Consider the following 19,237-nt stretch of genomic DNA (forward strand, 5'->3'; position numbering starts at 1 on the left):
TACTTTTTATTAAGCTCATAAAATCTTTGACAGGGACTGGAACTCGTTTCTCACGGGCGGTGTGAGGGCAGTGTCAGGGTTGTGCCAGGCCTTACGTGCGGTCTGTGCCTGGGGCCGTGCCTGGCGGTGAGGGACCCGCCTGCCCCTCCCGGAGCTCCCGGCGCCGCCCCAGGCCGTGGAGCTGGCACAGAGTCGCCGCTTCTCTGGGGTCGGAGGCTCTCTGCTGGATGACCGGCCCTTGGCACAACCCCAGCAGCTCAGCCGAACGCTCTGGGGCCTGGCTGGGAGAGCTGGGGGTGCTCTCCTGGAGAGGAGAAGCTCCAGGGAGAGCTCCGAGCCCCTGGCAGGGCCTGAAGGGGCTCCAGGAGAGCTGCACAGGGACTGGGGACAAGGGATGGGGGGACAGGACACAGGGAATGGCTTCAAAGTAGGGTTTGATGGGATCCTGGGAATCAGGAATTGTTCCCTGGCAGGGTGGGGATGGAATTCCCAGAGCAGCTGTGGCTGCCCCTGCATCCCTGGCAGTGCCCGAGGCCAGGCTGGACACTGGGGACAGTGGGAGGTGTCCAGGGGTGACACTGGGTGGGCTTTGAGGTCCCTCCCAACCCAAACCAGTCTGTGGTTGTCTGGAGAGGGAGAACTCTCTCTTTAGCTGCAGTTTGTCCATCTCTCAAGTGTTCAGTTGAACGCTGCCGTGATCATTAAATGGCGTGACCGTTACGGTCCCTGAACTGGGGCTTGGGCTCAGCTCCCTTGTGCCAGCCACAAGTTCTGCTCACGAGATTAAAGAGCTCCTCTTCTCTTTTTCTGTTTCGTGTTTTCCACGGGCCTGCGCAGCTGCAGGCCTGGGGAGGCAAAGTCAGGTGTTCACCTTTCGCTTCCCACCCCCTCAAACACAAACTCCCCGGTGGGCAGACCAGTCTTTTCAGAGAGGAGGATTTGAAACTCTGGTGGGCAAAAGTCCTTGCCCTCACCATCCTGGCTGTTATTGACAGGACGGGCTTTGCCTCTTGGGGAGAACAAGGACAGACTTTTGGATGAAAGTGTTCCTGGCTGCTGCTGCCTCTTGTGCCGTGGGGTGCTGCCCGTGCTCTGAGCACATCTGCTGATCTCAGGGTCCCGGGGTGGGCGAGGCTGGGAGGGACCGCAGTGGGTCACTGGTGCCACCTCCCTGCTCCCCCAGAGCTCAGGGCGCAGGGTTGTGTCCCTGGGGCTCTGCAATGTCCCCAGGGAGAGACTCCAGCCCCTCTCTGGTCCCTGCCCAGGGCAGGAGTTGTGTCCCCTGTGCAGGGGAATTGCTGGGCTCAGTCCCTGCCCGGGGCTCTGGGGACATTGCTGGGCCTGGAGCAGAGCCTGGGGCTGCTCTGCCCTCCCTGCACAGGGACAGACCTGGGGACACTCAGGGACACCGATGTCCCCTCTCCCTGGGGCTCCTCTCCAGGCTGAGCAGCCCCAGCTCCCTCAGCCTCTCCCGGGCGCGGGGATGCTCCAGGCGCCGGGGTTGCTGCGGCTGCAGGAGATCACCCTCGGCTCTGGCAGTGTGAGGGACACGGCTGAGTGCTGCAGGGCGCTGCTGAGCGCGAGGCAGACTCATCCTGGCGGGATTGCCCACCTCCTGCCCCCGACAGCTGACAAGGAAAGGAGTTCACGGCAAGTTCTTGATGTAAACCACGCCTCAGGGCAACCATCCTGCCACCTGTGAACGCTGCTGAACCAGTCTGGCACTGCTGGAAACATTTTATAACCTACCAAATAGTTTATCCAGTGCTGAGTTTGAATACAACTTCCTCAGCATGTTACCGAAGCTGGTGTTGCCCCAGTGCTATCTGCAGAGACAGGGCAGGACAACGTGTGTCCCTGTGGCCACTGATGTCTGTCCCAAGGCGCTCCTGGGACTGAGGAAACCAGGCCCTCTGGGCTCTGCTGGGTTTATTTCTGTTGGCTGACAGACAAAGGAGACGTGCTTTGGTGGTTTCTTCTCATGTCAGCTCTGGAACAGGATGAAAGGGGCAAATACAGCATTTCATCTGGTGTGAGAAGTGCAGGAACGGGGGTCCAGGAAGGAAGGAAGGACCTCAGGGAGCCCAAGGAGGGATCAGCTCTATCTACCCCTTCCCAACGGATTTTTTTAAATATCCCGCTTCTCAGGAAACATCACCTGCATTTTTTGGTTTTGTTTCATCACTAGAAAACTTTCCTTGTCTCTGGTTCGTTGCACTCTCATTACTGCTTTCACCTCCCTCAGGGACACAGGGCTCAGGTGATCCATTCCCTGCCTCCAGAGGCCTTTCCCATTTTTAAACCCTGTCATTACTCTGCCATCAGACAGAAGTCCCCAGACCACATAACATCATCTTCGTTATGGACTCTGTTCCTTGTCCTCCTCCTGCCTCTCCCCTGCCCTGCTCACAGCTCTCCGCAAGGCCCAGCAGTGCTGGAGATGAAGGATGGAGGATGGATGATCTTTGGGTCAGGCCTTGGGATGAGCCACCCAGGGAGGTTTGGGGTCCCTGACTCTGGGAGTGTCCCAGAGGAGTGTGGAGGTGACCCTTGGGGACGGGGTTTGGGTGATGCTGGTGCTGCTGGGGTGGCTCTGGGTGATCCCCAAGGGCTCTTCCATCCCTAGTGATTCTGGGATTGGGTTTGGAAGGACAGAAGTGTCCTAGGTGACATTGACCAGGCCGAAAGAACGAGGAAAACCTGGCATAAACCTCTTTTTACAGCCTGTGGTGCCTTCAAAGTGTCCAATTTTGAACACAAGTTCCATCTTCATGGAGAGTATTTAGAATCCCAGACTGGTTGGGGCTGGAAGGGACCTTAAGCCCACCCAGTGCCATGGCAGGGACACCTCCCACTATCCCCAGTGTCCAACCTGGCCTCGGGCACTGCCAGGGATCCAGGGGCAGCCACAGCAAATCTGGGAATTCCATCCTCACCCTGCCAGGGAACAATTCCTGATTCCCAAGATCCCATCAAATCCTACTCTGAAGCCATTCCCTGTGTCCTGTCCCTCCATCCCTTGTCCCCAGTCCCTCTGCAGCTCTCCTGGAGCCCCTTCAGGCCCTCCAGGGGCTCGGAGCTCTCCCTGGAGCTTCTCCTCTCCCGGCTGGAATTCCACAGTGATCAGAGAGTTCTGCTCTGTTCAGGGCAGTTCCAGAGCCTGGTTTCACCCTTAGGTCAGCACAGCTGAAAATCCAACCCACGGCAGATCCTGGTGGGATTTCCATCGCCTTTGTCAGGACACTCACCCAGATGGGAAAACAAAGTCCCTCTCCGAGGAACTGGGACGTGGTTTCAAAAACTGTCCCAGAACCAGAGGAGCAGAGGGGAGGGAGTGGAAATTAGAGAGGAGATCTGAGTGACGTGGTGGCAGAGCTGATGGGAAAGTGGAGGGACTGGAAGTCGTTAACGGGATTCTTTGGGGCTTTCTCCAGTGGGGAATCCTGGGGTCAGTGCTGCTCCTCGGTGATGCTGCCGGGAGGATTTCCTCCCTCAGGCTCCCCCAGGCCCTTCTCATCTGCCTTTGTGATGCCATCCCCATCACTCCATCCCCTCAGTGTCTGCAGCCACGGCTTGAGAGGATGCACAGTGAACTCCTGGAAGTCCAGTCCCTAAGGAAGAAATATTCCCAGCGCACTGCACACAGGTGGTCCAAAGCCTGTGGATCATTCACGGTCCTTCCTGTAAAGCAGCTCTTTGCAGCCGTGTTTTCACAGCAGCACAGTCCCAGGGGAAGAGGCCTTGCTCTGCACTCCACTCATTCAATATTCATCTTCCAGGATGATGAATCCTAGAAAAGGACATTTGGCCAGGTGGTAATGGCTCTTTCCCAGTCTGCCTCAGAAAAAAAAGAAAAGCATGAAGTTCCAAGAACAAGTGTTTCTGGTTAAGAATCAATTTAAAAGCTTCTCTAGGGCTTGGGATGGATATTCCTGAAAGCCTCTGTGGCTCTGCTGTTCAGTGGGATTCGTTCTGGATTGGGGCTCAGAACCTGCAGGACCTGCTGGGCAAGGAAGATCCCAAAGTTCCCAACAGGGAGAGATAAAAACGTGGAGCTGGGAGGTGACGGTGTCGCTGACCCCTTGGGTGGTCCTGGCCTCTGCTTTCTCTTTCCCTATGGAATTCTCCCTCCACGCCCTTGACTCTGAAGTGTTCCTTTCTGTCTTCCTTCATTGCCCTCCCCTGGAACCTGTTTTGCTGACCACAAGCTCAGACTCTCCTCCCCCAGTTCTCCCTATTCCTTCATCATTCCACTTTTCTCTGCATTTCAGGTCTGAAATCATTTCCCAGGCACTCCCAGGCCTTCCAAGGGGTCTGTTTTCCAGCTGGCTTTGCCGGAACACGCCCTACCAGAGGCAGCAGCCTCCAGCATCCCTCTGTACTTTCCGTTTACATCAGCACGCGGTTAGAAGTCCACCGGCTTTATTGATTTGTTGTCACTGTAGTGTCCACAAGCTCAGCTCAGGAGGAACTCTCCCCTGAATTGCTGCTTCCCTCTAAATTATTGCTCCTCCTCTAAATGATTTCTTGCCTGTGAGGCTCCTGGGGGACCACACAGCCCATGTGGGGACAGGCAGAGGCTGCCCCTTGTCCCCACCCACACCTGGCTCCTGCTGCCTCTCACCTACAAAAGCTTTCCTGGCTGTGGGGCAGGAAGATTTCTGAAGCAAACTCAGCCTGAAAAAAAAAAAAACCCACATGTGGGTTGATTTTAGCAGCTCCGAAATCCTGGAAGTGTCGAAGGCCGTGGGGCAGGGACACCTCCCACTGTCCCAGGCTGCTCCAAGCCCCATCCAGCCTGGCCTTGGGACAATCCCAGGGGTCCAGGGGCAGCCACACTGTGCCTGGGCCATGATGTCCCTGCAGACACTTTTGCTGCTTCGTTCTGAACTCCCGATATCCCTGAGCAGCCAAAGCTGGAGTTTCTGTTCTCCCCTGGTTTCCCTCAGCTGCACCGAAGTGGCACAGCCTTATCTCTGCCTTATCTGCCCTGAGCAGAACTTTGGAACCAGCTGAGGGATTCCAGTTTGGCAGCCAGGACTCGCTGTCCCTCTGTGCAAAGCAGCTGCTGGAGGGAGGAGAGTGGAAAGGAGCAGCGAGGGAAAGGCAGGGAATTTCCAGCCCCTCTCTCCGTGTGCAATGGGCATTACAGCACAGGACTTTGCCACTCTGAAAGACAAAATAAAAGGGGAAAAAAAGGGGGGGGGGGGGGAATATAGAAAGAAGCTGGTGATGTGGGAGGAGGGACAGGGAACACACAGGGAGCTGGACTTGGAGTGGTGATCCAGACACAGGATCAGCATTCCCTGAGCAGCCCTTGAGGAGAGGTGGAGAAAAGCACCAATGAAACAAAACACCTTGAGAAAAAAAAAACCAACAACAATTCAATACATTCCATATTCTCCATGAGAGCAGAATCTGGCCAAAATTAAAAAGTGCAGAAAATCCAGGTGCAGATTCCACACAATCCCCAAATCCCTGAGGCTGGAAAAGCCCTCCCAGCCCAGGCAGTCCCACCTTGTCCCCAGCCCGGAGCTCTGAGTGCCACCTCCAGGTGCCACCTGCAGGGACGGGCACTCCAAAGCTCCCTGGGCAGCCCCTGCCAAGGCCTGAGCACCCTTTCCATGGGGAAATTCCTGCTGCTGGCCAAGCTGAGCCTCCCCTGGGCCAGCCTGAGGCCGTTCCCTCTCCTCCTGTCCCTGTTCCCTCCTGTCAGGGAGTCGGGGACATTGGGAACATCCCTCCTAGGCATCCCCTGAGGGGAGCTGGGAGATGAAAATTGATGGAATCCATTCCTGCAACCACTCCCAGAAAGGAGATATTTATGCATCAGGTAACAAACATCAATCCCCAAAACTCTGCAATTCCCACATCAAGCCGAGGCACAACTTCACTCCTGGAAGGTTCCTTTGGGTGACAGAATTTCATTTAATTTCCCACTTAGATGCAGTAACACACAAACCCAGTTAATGCCCCGTGCAAAGGTCCCAATTCACCCCCAGTGCCGGGCACAGCCTTTACCCACCTGTGCATTTGGAACAGGGAGTCACAGCTCCCTGCACTTTTAAAATTAAATTTAAAAAAATGATATTGCACATCAGTAGATAATTAAAATGAGCCTCATTCAACTCCCACTTCATCTGCCAAGCTTCCCACAGACATCAGTTCATCCCACCCTAAAAACTTCACAACTTTTCATCAGGGAAGAATAAATTCCATAGAAAGATGATGCCAGTGGGGACATCCTTAAAAACTCATCATTTCTCATCAGGAAAAAAATAAACCAGATCAGGTCTTTCCTTACAAAATACTGTTTTCTTTTATAAACATTTTGATTTGTTTTTGCAGTAATTAGTTCATCAAAGCAAAATCAATTAGCGTTATATATAAATATGACATTTTCTTTTTAATGTCATCATCAGTGCCAGAACTGCTGCAACTCCTCAGGGAACCACAACCAACAGAACTTATGGATCATTTAATTCCTCATTCCGAGCCAAGTTTCTTGTACTTAAAAAAAAAAAAAATTAAAATGGTTCCGTCAAAAGTCTGTGGCCATGTGAATTTTTCCTGCTGGAGAATGCAGCAGTGAGATAAACCCAAAAGTCCCTTGGCCTCTCCTCTTCCAAGGAAGAGCGAGGAGGATTTTCAGGCTTCTCCCGAGGCTGCTCCCACTCCTGGGTCAGAGTCTCCTTGTGCACAGTCCTGCTGTGAAATCACAGTCAGCTTGTCATAAACCAGCAGCTCTTCTTGTGGAAGTGGAGGGAAAGGCTGTGGAGCACTGGCAGGTTTGCTCAGAAACTGGGAAACAAAGAGGAGGTGAGGGTTAGCTCTCTCCAGCTGGGATTGCTCAGAAACACTGGGATAGTTAAACAACACTGGCTTGTCCTGCACACACCGAGTGGCTTTCTCAGGCCTCACAAGTCCCACAGGGACCAACAGGGTCACATCCTCCCTTAATTTCCTGTCCAGCCTTGGGAGCAAGATGGAAATGCCTTTCAAGAATAACCCCAGGGCTCAGAGTCTTGTTTGGAAGAGAAACTTGAAAAAAATTAAACAGTTTTGATTGGGAACAAACACTAAATGGAAACTGGGCTGTAAGGGAAGGAGTACACAGAGAGATCTGTCAAGAACACTCCCCTCTGGCAGTGGGAAGCCATTCCCTGTGTCCTGTCCCTCCACCCTTGTCCCCAGGCCCCCTCCAGCTCTCGTGGAACCCTCCAGGCCCTGCCAGGCCACACTGGGGTCACCGCAGAGCCTTTCCTTCTCCAGGCTGAGCAATCCCAGCTGTGCCAGCCTTTCCTCACAGAGCTGCTGCACCCCTCCGCTCATCCTGCTGCCCTCAGATGAAACCAGTGTGAAGCTGGAATGAGAACCCAGCTGCTGTGTCAGGAGTGCTGTGCACTGCAGACACAAAAATCAGCACCAATGTCTTCACTTCCAGAGCCTTTTGTACCAGGCTGGGTCTGGGAATGTCGTGGCACAAATGGAAACATGCCCAAAGGGAAAGCACAGCCTTGGCCAAAGCAGATTTTAGGGAGGCACAGGTGACCTGGGATTCCTGGGACAGCACCGGCCCAAAGTTCTCCCTGTCCTCAGGGGCACCTGGGGGCAAAGGGAACTCCAGCTCATCCCGGGAGGATCTGCTGCTGCTGCTGAGCTCCAGCTCCTGCGCACCAAGGCAGGACAGGACCCAGGGAATGGCTTCCCAGGGCCCGAGGGCAGGGCTGGGTGGGATCCTGGGCAGGAATTGTTCCCTGGCAGGGTGGGGATGGAATTCCCAGAGCAGCTGTGGCTGCCCCTGCATCCCTGGCAGTGCCCGAGGCCAGGTTGGACACTGGGGACAGTGGGAGGTGTCCCTGCCATGGCAGGGGTGGCACTGGGTGGGATTTAAGGTCCCTCCCAACTCAAAGCAGCTGGGATTCTGTGATTTCATGACACTCCTGCTGCGAACACTCCACGTGTTCAGCCTAAGGCAGGAGCCCAAGTCAGCTGCAAACCCGGGGGTGCTGAGCTCTGAGTGAGCCAGAACGAAAGCCCCAAAGGAACTGCAGGAACTCAGGGCGGCACAGCGTGGTGCAGGAGTGTTTGGCACACCCTTGTTTCTGGGAAGGGATCCTGCTGCAGCCTCTTTGTCTCCCGGGCGTGTGACAGGGGCAGTGGGTCCCCACCAGCAATGGCTGCTGTCACTGCTCCCCTTTCAGCTGGAATTTTCAGCCTCCATAGGATCACAGATTCCCAGAATGGTTTGGGTAGATCCAAAGCTCGTCCCATCCTGCCCCTGCCATGGCCAGGGACACCTCCCACAGCCCAGGGGCTGCTCTGGTACAGCTGATCCAGCCCAGCTTCCTTCCTCTGACACTTCCCTGCAGTTAAAACTCCTGAGGACGCTTTGCTGCAGGAGAAAAAAGGAGCTGGTTTAAGTCTAGAAGGAGGCAGGGGAGACAGAGATCTCTGTCGCTCACTGGCTAAATGAGGAACTGAAGTTGACACCTGGTACTCTCTCACTTCAGAATCAACGAAGCCATCCTGTTTCTGAGCCATAAAAAGCTGGTGATTACAAATGACGGATCACCGACCATCAGGTGCCAGTGAAAGGAGGCAAAGTAAAAGAAGCTCTAAATGTTCTGGCTCTGAGAGCCTTGAAAAAACAAGTGGCTTTGCTGGAAAAGCTGATTTTCACGTGATAGGCAGAAAACAAACCTCTTTCAAGTGTTGTGGGAAGATATAGGCAGGGCAGAGAACGTGTTTGGTGAGTCTGTAGAGATAAAAACTGGAGAAGAAACAAACGGTGACAGCCGTGGCCATGACCAGCATGGATCCCACCAGCACAGTCACAATCACCCACACAGGGGTTACACCTGCAGGAGACAAAGGGAAAAAAAAACCCAATTAAAACTGTCCTTATTGATTTCTGAGTAATTCTTTTCAAATGATCACTTTCTCTGTGGAAATCCCAGCCCTGGCAGTGTCCAGGAGCAGCCTGGGACAGTGGGAGGTGTCCCTGCCATGGCAGGGCTGGCACTGGAGGGGATTTGGGGTCCCTCCAGCCACCCCAGAGTGTGGACCCTGACTTCCCACATTACCATTGTGGGTTGTCTGCTCGCAGAGCTCCCTGCTCAGCTCCCCTGTCTTGTTCCACTCGGGAATCACAGCCTGCACCTGGACACAATAAACTGTCCAAGGCTCCAGCTGGGACAGGATCTCAGAGCTGTGGCTGGTGTCCACCTGGGCCACCTGAAACCAGAGAAAAACAGAAAACATTGAAGGGTGTGAGATCAGTGACACAGCTATGGAAAATCCAGGGAATTCCAATTACAGTCACAACTGCACTGAGAGACCACCCACACCACCGACCTTTGGGCTGCTTCCAGCAGCGCTAACGAAGTTTTAGGCTAATGAGGGATGAAAAATGAGATCTGGTGGCAGCCAGAAACTGTCACCCAAGCAAACGAGATCAGCTGGGAGCACAGTTACACACAGACACCACCTAACTGTGGGAGGGGCAGCACAAGAGGAAAAGGCCTCAGGCTGTGCCAGGGGAGTGGACATGTGGAGAAATTCCCTCAGTGAAAAAGCTGTGGAGCCCTGGAATAGGCTGCCCAGAGAAATGGTGCAGTCCCCACCCCTGGAAGTGTTAAAAACGTGTAGATGTGGCCCTTGGGGACGTGGGTGAGTGGTGAACACTGGGTGCTGGGTGAATGGCTGGAGATGATGACCACAGAGGGCTTTTCCAACCTTCCCAGCTCTGGGATTCTGTGACCTGTCACCCAGACAAAACCAAAAACAAGAAAGGAAATATTCCTGGGAGCCGCGAGGTGGCTGAGGAGATGACTTTGCTGCTCAGGATTAGTGATTATTAATGATCTCTCTCCATGCACTGTGTATGGAGGAGCACAAGTGCCCGAGAGGGACAAAGGGAGCTGCAGTGGATACAACCTGCAGAGCTGCAGGTGAGCACAGTGAATAAAAGCCTCACCCATTTTTAGGTGGTTTTTGGGGGGTAAAAAGCCCAAAGTCTGACTAAGAGGGGGAAGAACACAGCGTTATTGATAATTATGGGAAGAGAAAATTCTGTCCATGCTGCTGCTAAACTACACAGCTCCTGCATTTGCTCTGAGTCCCAGTTGTAGTGACCAGACTTGATTAATTGTAATTAGTAGAGTTTTTTTACTCTTATAATCACAGAATCCCAGACTGGTTTGTGTTGGAGGGGACCTTAAACCCCACCCAGGGCCACCCCTGCCATGGCAGGGACACCTCCCACTGTCCCCAGTGTCCAACCTGGCCTCGGGCACTGCCAGGGATCCAGGGGCAGCCACAGCTGCTCTGGGAATTCCATCCCCACCCTGCCAGGGAACAATTCCTGATTCCCAGGATCCCATCAAATCCTACTTTGAAGCCATTCCCTGTGTCCTGTCCCTCCATCCCTTGTCCCCAGTCCCTGTGCAGCTCTCCTGGAGCCCCTTCAGGCCCTGCCAGGGGCTCGGAGCTCTCCCTGGAGCACCCCCAGCTCTCCCAGCCCCTCCAGGAGCTTCCAGGACTTTCCCAGGCTGGTGTTTTCCAGGAAAAGCACAGGTGGAGTCAGGGATCAGCAGCATACCTGGGAAGCAGAGGCCAGGTCTGCGCTGCCTCTCCTCCAGTAGAGGATCCTGTATATCCAGGAGCCATAGTACTGCCTCAGGGGCCACCTGTCCTCCTTGTGCTCGGCAAAGGGCCCCCAGAAATCCACGTGCAGAGCTCCAGACTCCGACTTCAGCCTCACCTCAGGGGGGCCAATGGTGGCTGCACACAGGGGACAGGAGGGAATTCAGCATCAGTGGCTCAGCTGGACGTCTGTACACAGCCCAAAAGTCACCTCTGAACAACGCATTAGAAAAAAATTATTTCTTGTCCTGCATCAGGCAGAAAGAAATCCTTTCCTCACAGGAGTTAAAATCATTAAATCCCCTCAGGGAAGGGATTTAATTCCTGCAGTTAAACACCAGGTACCAGTGCAGGCTCCATTCCCACAGCCTGTAAACAAACTCGGTTCCCTTTTGGCAGCTGTGGTGACTGCAGCAGAGGAAGGACCATTTCCATGGCTGCCACTCACTTCTCCTTCTGGGCCAAACTGTCCCCACATCTGTCTGGCCTGAGCAGACCCTCTAGAAAAGGGTTTTGGTGTGGGCTTTTGTGGGTTTTGATTGTGATCAGCTCCAAGAATGAAAACATTTGAGTTACTTCTGCTGAGTGCAATCGAGGTTTCTAGGCTGAAAATTCATCTTTCTCTGTGAGAGTGGTTTTTTTTTTTTTTAAGTAAGAAAAAATAAAAAATAAGCTTTTTGTCTGGTAAAGCAATGAATAAGGAAGTAACTGAATTTATTTAGATATACAGGAAGTCTGGCTCCTTCAAGACAACTTCTCCCTGGCTGGAAAACAGAAATGTGCCTTATTTCACAAGAAAATGATGCTTTATCTGAAAGTCTCCTCCAAAGAGGTAATAAACACTATGATAGTGAACCTACACTGATTTCTGCCAGTGTTACAACTAAGATTTTACAGTTCAGTGTAATACAGTTCTCTGCATCCTCTGCCTTCTCTCACACAGCCAGGCAGTGCCCTGTTGGAACCCTGGTCATGAGAATTCCAGACTCTCTGTGCTGGCAGGCACTGAGCCCCAGGCAAACACTGCATCGCACCTGAGCCGTGGAAAAGGCTCCCAAAATGGAGTGACAGCTCTGGGATTGTGGCTGTGGGGTTTGGATAGAAGGGTGTGATAGCACAGGGTGGGAAACTCAGAGCTGGAGGGTTTAGAATACAGTAATATGGAGAGAAAGCAGGATGGAGGGTTTAGGGCAGAGGCTGAGTCCTTCTTTTTCACCTTCTTCTCCATGCTCTGGGTGGGGGTTTGGAATTGGGTAGAAAAGTCCCCACTGCGGGCCAGGGGTGGTTGGTTATTGGGTTAAAAGTCAAAATCATTCAGGTATCATCTCTTAATTGGACAGTTTATCCTTAAAAGGCCTTGGAGAGAGAGAGATGGGGCCATTTTTTAGTTTGTTATCTTGACGTGCTGTAGCACTCATGGTTTGTGAGATGAGAATTAATAAACCTCTGAGCCTGAACAAGAAATACGGTCTGGCGCATTTCATCCCGAAGAAGATAAACACAGCAAAGTGCCCGAAGAGCAGGCAGTACTTTGGGGGAGAAGAGGGAAAGGCTCACTGTCATCCATGGGTCTGAAGCTGAGGGTGACCCAGGGGGAGTGCAGCTCTCCTGCCTGTGCCCGCAGCTGCAGCACGTACTCCCCGTACTCCGACAGCGAGGACACGTCGCACCGGGGCAGCCTCAGCTCCGTGCTCAGGGTCTCAAAGCTGTCCCCAGGGAAGTTGATGCTGCAGGGAACACAAACAACATTCTCAGGAGCACCGAGAGACACTGTGAAAGGTTGTGGGAGACACTAAAGGTAAGGAGGCTTTTAGAAAGCAGGCCCCCGAAACAGAGCACAAGAATTTAGAGTCGGCTGCAACTGCAAAGAGTGAAAGGAGGAAAAGGTGCAACAGTACAGCAAGCAAGGATGTGAAACAATAGTCGGAGTCTTAGCTTTGGCTGGGATAGACCTTAAGCTTAGCAAGATAGTAGAGAGATTTAAGCTTAATAATGGAATATTGTTTGTTGTTAATAGAAAGCACCCAAGCAAGCATTGTTGGAACCAGGTATACATGTATTCTCAGTGACTGGGAGACTGGGAGTCTGTAAGCTTTAGAAATATGCTCTTGGCTGGAAAACCTCTTAAAAGCCCTGTAACAAAGAGATCTTTGGCTGCTGCTGGCAGGTGTGAGCTGTTGCCATCTTTCAAACCCTGTCATGAGGCTGATGCTGCAGTAAAAGCTCGAGGAAGCTCCAGCAGTAATCCCACCCCATTCGTGCACAAAGCTCCAACACAAAAGGTGATTTATTCCTTCTTCAGTCTCATGAGAGGGGGAGATTTTAAAGCTGTTGCATCCTGAATCATGATGTTAAAGGGTTAGGATTTTAGCCAAGGGTTAGAAGCACTTTATATTGATTAGGATGCAAGCCAGGAAAAACAGAAGAGAAGTTAATGATTATTAAATGCTTAAGCTAGAGCTGGACGATGCATTGCTCGGTGCTATGCGCTTGTTTTGTGTTTATAGAAGGAAATGAAATGGATGGACCATCATAAGGACAAATGGGAAACCAACAGCAGCATGACCTGCACCTGGACTCAATGCTAACTGATCACAAAGCAGGAGGGATGGGATCCTGCCAAAAGGTCGCGAAAGCTGCCAGCAGCACGAAGGGAGAAAGGTCCTTGTGATGAAGACCTTCCTGACTTCATCCTTCAACACCACCGACCCAATTCGAGACCAACAACCCAATTCAAGAGGAGAATTGCACAGGCATGAAGGACTTTTAACCTCATTTTATAACGAAGCAGGGAGTGGGTGGTGCTGGGATTGTGCCCATTACGTGTAAGCACTGTGTGTGTATGTAAGACTCTGGGAAATGAATAGAGGGCAAAGAGCCTTGGAATTTGCTGGTAGGACTCTAGGAAGTGACTCCCGTGCCACCCAACCTCACAATGAAACACAAAACACACACTTCCTAACTTTAACTAGTTACAGGGTTGTTAGAACCCTGGAAACTGAGAGTTTGGGAATTTCTGTGCTGTCAGGCACTGACTCTAAAGAAGACACTGCATGAGACCTGATGCCCTGGAAAAGGCTCCCAAAGTTACCTGATAGTACTGAGACTGTGGGGGTGGAGTTTGATTAGAACTGTGTGATACCACAGGGTGAAAAAATAAGAGTTTAAGATTTGAGTATATAGTAATATGTATGGGGCGAGGTGGAGACTTTAGGGTGGAGGTTTGCTGTTCTTTTTTCACCTTCTTCTCCATGGGTTTGGGTGGTTTTCTGTAATTGGGTGAAAAAGGCTCACATTGCTGGCCTTGGGTGGTCATTATTGGGTCAAAAGTATAAATAAAACAGGTGTCACCTCGTTATTGGGGGATTATCTCTTAAATAACCTTGGGAAGAGTTAGAGGTGCTCTGTTTTACCTCATTTCCCTGGCTTGACAGTTAAGCTCATGGCTTGTGAGCCTGGAAATACTGTAAAGAGATACGAGGTAATAAACATTCCAAGGCCAACTCAACACCTTGGTTTACCATGTTATTCATCCTGACCTTGGCAGAGAAGAAAAGAAGCCCAAACCATCAGAGAAAGGACAGAGAGGTGCTCCATTCTGCACAGTGTTAATTAGAGCCACTGCAGAGCTCACAGCTTGTGAGGCTGAGATGTAGATAAGGATTAATAAACATCTGAGTCCAAAGGTGAACTTTGTCTCTTGTGCTGTTAATCCTGACCCTGGCAGAGAAGGGAGCCAGAACCATCACAGAGGATCTTTGTCTGTGATCTTATCAGCTTTTCATGATTCATTCCTCAGCCATCACATCAGAAGCTGTAGGAACTCTAGTTAGAACACCTTACGTATTCCACTGTACATTCTATTCCATAAGGCTATAATTGCCTGATTGGCCAATAAACTACTGCCACAAAGCCAATTAGTGTCTTTTACACCAACCATTAATTGCTTTGTCTTACATGGTTCCACCACACTGCAGGGCAGGAACCCTGGGCACAGGGAATTCCACACTCTCTGCACTGGCAGGCACCGAGCCCCAGGCAAACACTGCATCGCACCTGAGGCCGTGGAAAAGGCTCCCAAAATGGAGTGACAGCTCTGGGATTGTGGCTGTGGGGTTTGGATAGAAGGGTGTGATAGCACAGGGTGGGAAACTCAGAGCTGGAGGGTTTAGAATACAGTAATATGGAGAGAAAGCAGGATGGAGGGTTTAGGGCAGAGGCTGAGTCCTTCTTTTTCACCTTCTTCTCCATGCTCTGGGTGGGGGTTTGAATTGGGTAGAAAAGTCCCCACTGCGGGCCAGGGGGGGTTGGTTATTGGGTTAAAAGTCAAAATCATTTAGGTGTCCTTTGTTAATTGGACAGTTTATCCTTAAAAGCCCTTGGAGAGAGAGAGATGGGGCTCAGTTTTTTATTTGTTAGTTAGGAATGCTGTAGCACTCACAGCCTGTGAGACTGTAACACAGATAAGAATTAGTAAAAATCTGAGTCTGAACACGAAACACCATCTCGAGCATTTAATCCCGACTCTGGCAGAAAGAGAAGACAAAAGCAACAATGGATCTTTTCTTTCTCCAGTCATCTAACACCACACAAACCCACACTGCTACATCCTCATCTTCTTACTGACTCCATAACCAGTTCTTACTGCTAAACTTTAAAACCTTTAAAACCTTCCACTGCCTAGCTTAATATGCTTTTTACACTTACAACAGGCATGGTTCTGCTTAAACCAAATACATTCTTGCATTCTATCTATGTAATTTTACTGCTCTAAATTAGTAAACCTTCTCCAGGGTCTCACAGATCAAACTCTGTATCCATTTCCATCTCTGAGCCTGTAGGCACAGGGTGTTGGGGGCTTTGCATTCCCCACAGGGCGGGAGATGGGTTATTGTGACTGGCTAAATGGCTTCAAGGCAGCAAAGCTGTTAATGCAAGCAGTCAGCACTCATGGGCACAAAAACGTGCGTAAGGCTCACCCCAAGGATTTTATAGCCATCTGTAAATCCATGATAAACTTAGGGATTAAAATTCTGATTGTGTCTAAAAAATGCCCTTTTGCTGGCAGGGTCACAACACTCCATTCAGCAGGCAGAGCTCAGAGCAGGCAGCAAACAGTTCAGGGCTGTCCCACTGGGACTTTGCAGGCTTGGGGCTGTCTCCAGGATTTGCAGACCAGGAAAAGCCAGAGAAAACAGGGCTGGGAAGGGACCAGGAACTGCTGATGGAATAGAAGCACAGAAGGGTTTGGGCTGGAGGGACCTCAAATCCCACCTAGTGCCACCCCTGCCATGGCAGGGACACCTCCCACTGTCCCAGGCTGCTCCAATGTCCAACCTGGCCTTGATCAATATATGATTTAATAGATGGAATTTAATATATTTTATTCTTTCTGCTTTGCACCAAAAGCCAGCCCAGAAATGTATTGATCAAGGGGCCATGGCTACAGAGCCTAGAAAAATCTTCTCTCAACTAAGCATGAAGGGAAAGCTCTGGGCAAGGCTTAGAGCTCCCTGCAGTGGCTGGAGGGGCTCATCAAGAAGAGGGAGGACTTTTATACGGGTAGGACACAGGGAATGGCTTCCCAGGGCCAGAGGGCAGGGCTGGGTGGGATCCTGGGCAGGAATTGTTCCCTGGCAGGGTGAGGATGGAATTCCCAGAGCAGCTGTGGCTGCCCCTGGATCCCTGGCAGTGCCCAAGGCCAGCCTGGACACTGGGGACAGTGGGAGGTGTCCCTGCCACGGCAGGGGTGGGATGGGATGGGGTGGAATGGGGTAGGATGGGATGAATGGGATGGATGGGATGGGAGTATCCAGCATGACCAGGTCTCTTCAAGCACAGGGAAGTGTTCCATGAGAGAGAAAAGCCACAGCCACGACCAGTAACATCCAATGTTAGAATGTGTTTGTGTTTCCAAAATAAACAGGACGTGAGTGCCCAGAAAATGCCTCTGCCCTGCCCTTCAGCTCAGCAGAGAAGCCTCCCTCAAGCTGAAATCAAGGGACAGCTCCTGACTGTGCCCTGGAAAGGATGCAAATGCCAAGCACACAGAGCTGTAAGATGTGGATTCAAGGCAGCCCAGCCCCAGACTTACCTCTTGTACCGGACAGTGTAGGTGACGTTCTCTTTGGGGAACCTTGGTGCATCCCACTGCAAGGTGCTGTGAAGATTCACTGAAGTAATTCTTACATTTCGGGGCTGTGGGACCAGCCCAGAAACTGTGGGAGGAATCAGAACCAAACATTTCAGTGTTTGCTCCGGCACTTCTCACTCATCCAAAATTCAAATGCAGCCTCTGCCCTGCCTTCGGTGCTTATTTAAAAACAGAGCCCAATTAGATGAATTTAAATCCTGATGCCTCCCCTGCCTCCTTGTGCAACAAAACAAAACACTGGCACCAGTGACTTCCAGTAAGTCCTTGTGATACCAACATTTCTTGTGCATGACTGAGCTGGTCAGGGCATGAACTCTCCCTGAGATTGTCAAACCCAATTTTCCTAAGCATTGCTCCAGCAGACCTGTGGGAATAACAAGGGTGTGGGAGGGTTGATAAACAGAGAGAAACCAGAAGCACCTCTGAAGGTAAGAGAGCTATTACACATAATTAAATAGAATTATCATTACTCACAAGTGGCAACAGCCCAGTTGTTCTCTTTTCTCGGAACTGAATAAGAGAGACCCTAAAGTACTGTGAAGCATCAATGAAAAGTCCATTACTGTTATGAATTATTATTCTTACATAACTGTAGGTATGGAGACTAAAACGGCAAAGATTCCAGCCCAAATGAGCAATGCAAACAAACCCCGTCAGAACAGAGCAGTGCTTAAATGTCACACCTGATGACAGATGTTCTAAAACAAATGACACATTTTCCGTGTCGGCAGTTCACAGAATCATCAGGGCTGGGAGAGACCTTCAAGGTGACCCTGTGTCACCCCAGCACCTTGTCCCATAATCACCCTGAGCTCTGTCCCCAGCTGATACAGCAATGAATGAAATTGACGTGCCAGTCACCCCCCTCTGCAGGCAAGAGTTTGAAATCTGAACCTGGCTTAAACAAAACCTATTTCAGACTCTGGTCCTACAGTGTTACCCACGCATCCAACAGATAAACCAAACACACTACACAGCACAAATACAGAAATTCAACTGCCAGACTGGTTTGGGTTGGGAGGAACCTCAAAGTTCAGCTCATCCCACCCCTGCCACGGCAGGGACACCTCCCACTGTCCCCAGTGTCCAGCCTGGCCTTGGGCACTGCCAGGGATCCAGGGGCAGCCACAGCTGCTCTGGGAATTCCATCCCCACCCTGCCAGGGGACAATTCCTGCCCAGGATCCCACCCAGCCCTGCCCTCTGGCCCTGGGAAGCCATTCCCCTTTATCCCGGCATTCCAGGCCTTGTCCACAGTCCTCTCAGTTCCCTTGGAGCGCTGCCCGGGCTTTGAGGACGAGGTCTGAGGTAGACGTGCAAATTCCCGGGAAAAAGCCCGTTTCCCTGCGAGGCTCGCTCCCGTCACAGCGCTTCCTGCCTCAGGAGCCTCCAGGTCACTTGCTTCACTGAGCACTGTAGACTCAATGAGGAAACACTCGTGGGGTTTCAGGGTTGGGCACACACCTCCCAGCCCAGGCAGTCCCAGCTGTGCCCACCCTGTCCCCAGCCCGGAGCTCCGAGTGCCACCTCCAGGTGCCACCCGCAGGGACGGGCACTCCAGAGCTCCCTGGGCAGCCCCTGCCAAGGCCTGAGCACCCTTTCCATGGGGAAATTCCTGCGGCTGGCCAAGCTGAGCCTCCCCTGGGCCAGCCCGAGGCCGTTCCCTCTCCTGCTGTCCCTGTTCCCTGGGAGCAAAGCCCGACGCCCCCGGCTGTCCCCTCTGTAGACAGCGACACGGAGCTCCCGGTTCTTGCACAATATCCCAATCCCGGCAGGACCGTCCCCGTTTCCCAGGAGAGATTGAACCCCGGGGCAGTAACCCCCGGGGCCGGCGGGACCCCGGCACGGCTCCCCAGGCACCGGCGGGGGGCGGGCGGGCCGGCCCCGCCGAGCCCACAGGGCGCTGCCGGCGCCGCTCCCTCACAGCCCCGAGGAGGCGCCGCCGGCTCGGGCAGCGGCACCTCGGGCGCCTCACGCCGTCGCTCCCCCTGAGGGCACCGCCGCTCGGCGTGCCCGCGGCCAGGCGGGACCGGGAGGTCGCTCCGTCCCTCCCTCTCTCCCCGGCGGACTCACCGCAGAGCAGGAGGCCGCTGCAGAGCGCGGCCCGCAGCGCGGCGGCCATGGCGGCTCCCTCAGCCCCGCTCCCTTCGCGCCATGGCCGCGGGAGCGGCACCGCCCCGGCACCCCGAACAAACCCTTCCGCTTCCCCCGGGGCGGGCACCGGGCACCGGGCACGGGACAGCCCCGGCCCCCCAAAGCCTTCCGCTTCCCCTCAGAGCGGCCCCGGCACCCCGAACCCTCCCGACACCCCAAACCCTCCCGCTTCCCCTCAGAGCGACCCCGGCACCCCAAACCCTTCCGACACCCCAAACCTTTCAACTTCCCCCCAGAGCGACCCCGGCACCCCGAACCCTCCCGACACCCCAAACCCTCCCGC

The 19,237-nt window shown here is 52.7% G+C and overlaps 1 protein-coding gene across 1 annotated transcript; it reads right to left on the minus strand.

The window, feature by feature from the left end:
* Positions 1 to 6,295: 6,295 nt before the first annotated feature.
* Positions 6,296 to 19,029, minus strand: IL10RB (interleukin 10 receptor subunit beta). Its single transcript, XM_066177225.1, has 7 exons — positions 18,874 to 19,029; positions 16,742 to 16,865; positions 12,205 to 12,374; positions 10,604 to 10,785; positions 9,087 to 9,237; positions 8,704 to 8,861; positions 6,296 to 6,801 (listed from the first exon to the last, which is right to left on the minus strand). The coding sequence occupies exons 1-7, from the start codon at positions 18,920 to 18,922 to the stop codon at positions 6,649 to 6,651; spliced, it is 987 nt and encodes a 328-aa protein (XP_066033322.1). The 5' UTR covers positions 18,923 to 19,029; the 3' UTR covers positions 6,296 to 6,648.
* Between the last annotated feature and the right edge of the window lie 208 nt (positions 19,030 to 19,237).

Source organism: Chamaea fasciata, unplaced genomic scaffold, assembly GCF_029207755.1.
Source record: "Chamaea fasciata isolate MVZ Bird 193981 ecotype frontalis unplaced genomic scaffold, bChaFas1.0.hap1 SCAF_2, whole genome shotgun sequence".
NCBI classification, from domain to species: domain Eukaryota; kingdom Metazoa; phylum Chordata; class Aves; order Passeriformes; family Sylviidae; genus Chamaea; species Chamaea fasciata.

Excerpts from the sequence above, each read along its gene's own strand:
- IL10RB (XM_066177225.1), bottom strand. The coding sequence starts at position 18,922 with ATGGCCGCCGCGCTGCGGGCCGCGCTCTGCAGCGGCCTCCTGCTCTGC. Across the intron at positions 12,375-16,741 it reads TACACTGTCCGGTACAAGAG|CATCAACTTCCCTGGGGACA; the intron begins GTAAGTCTGGGG and ends TGTTCCCTGCAG. Across the intron at positions 8,862-9,086 it reads CGAGCAGACAACCCACAATG|GTGTAACCCCTGTGTGGGTG; the intron begins GTAATGTGGGAA and ends TGTCTCCTGCAG.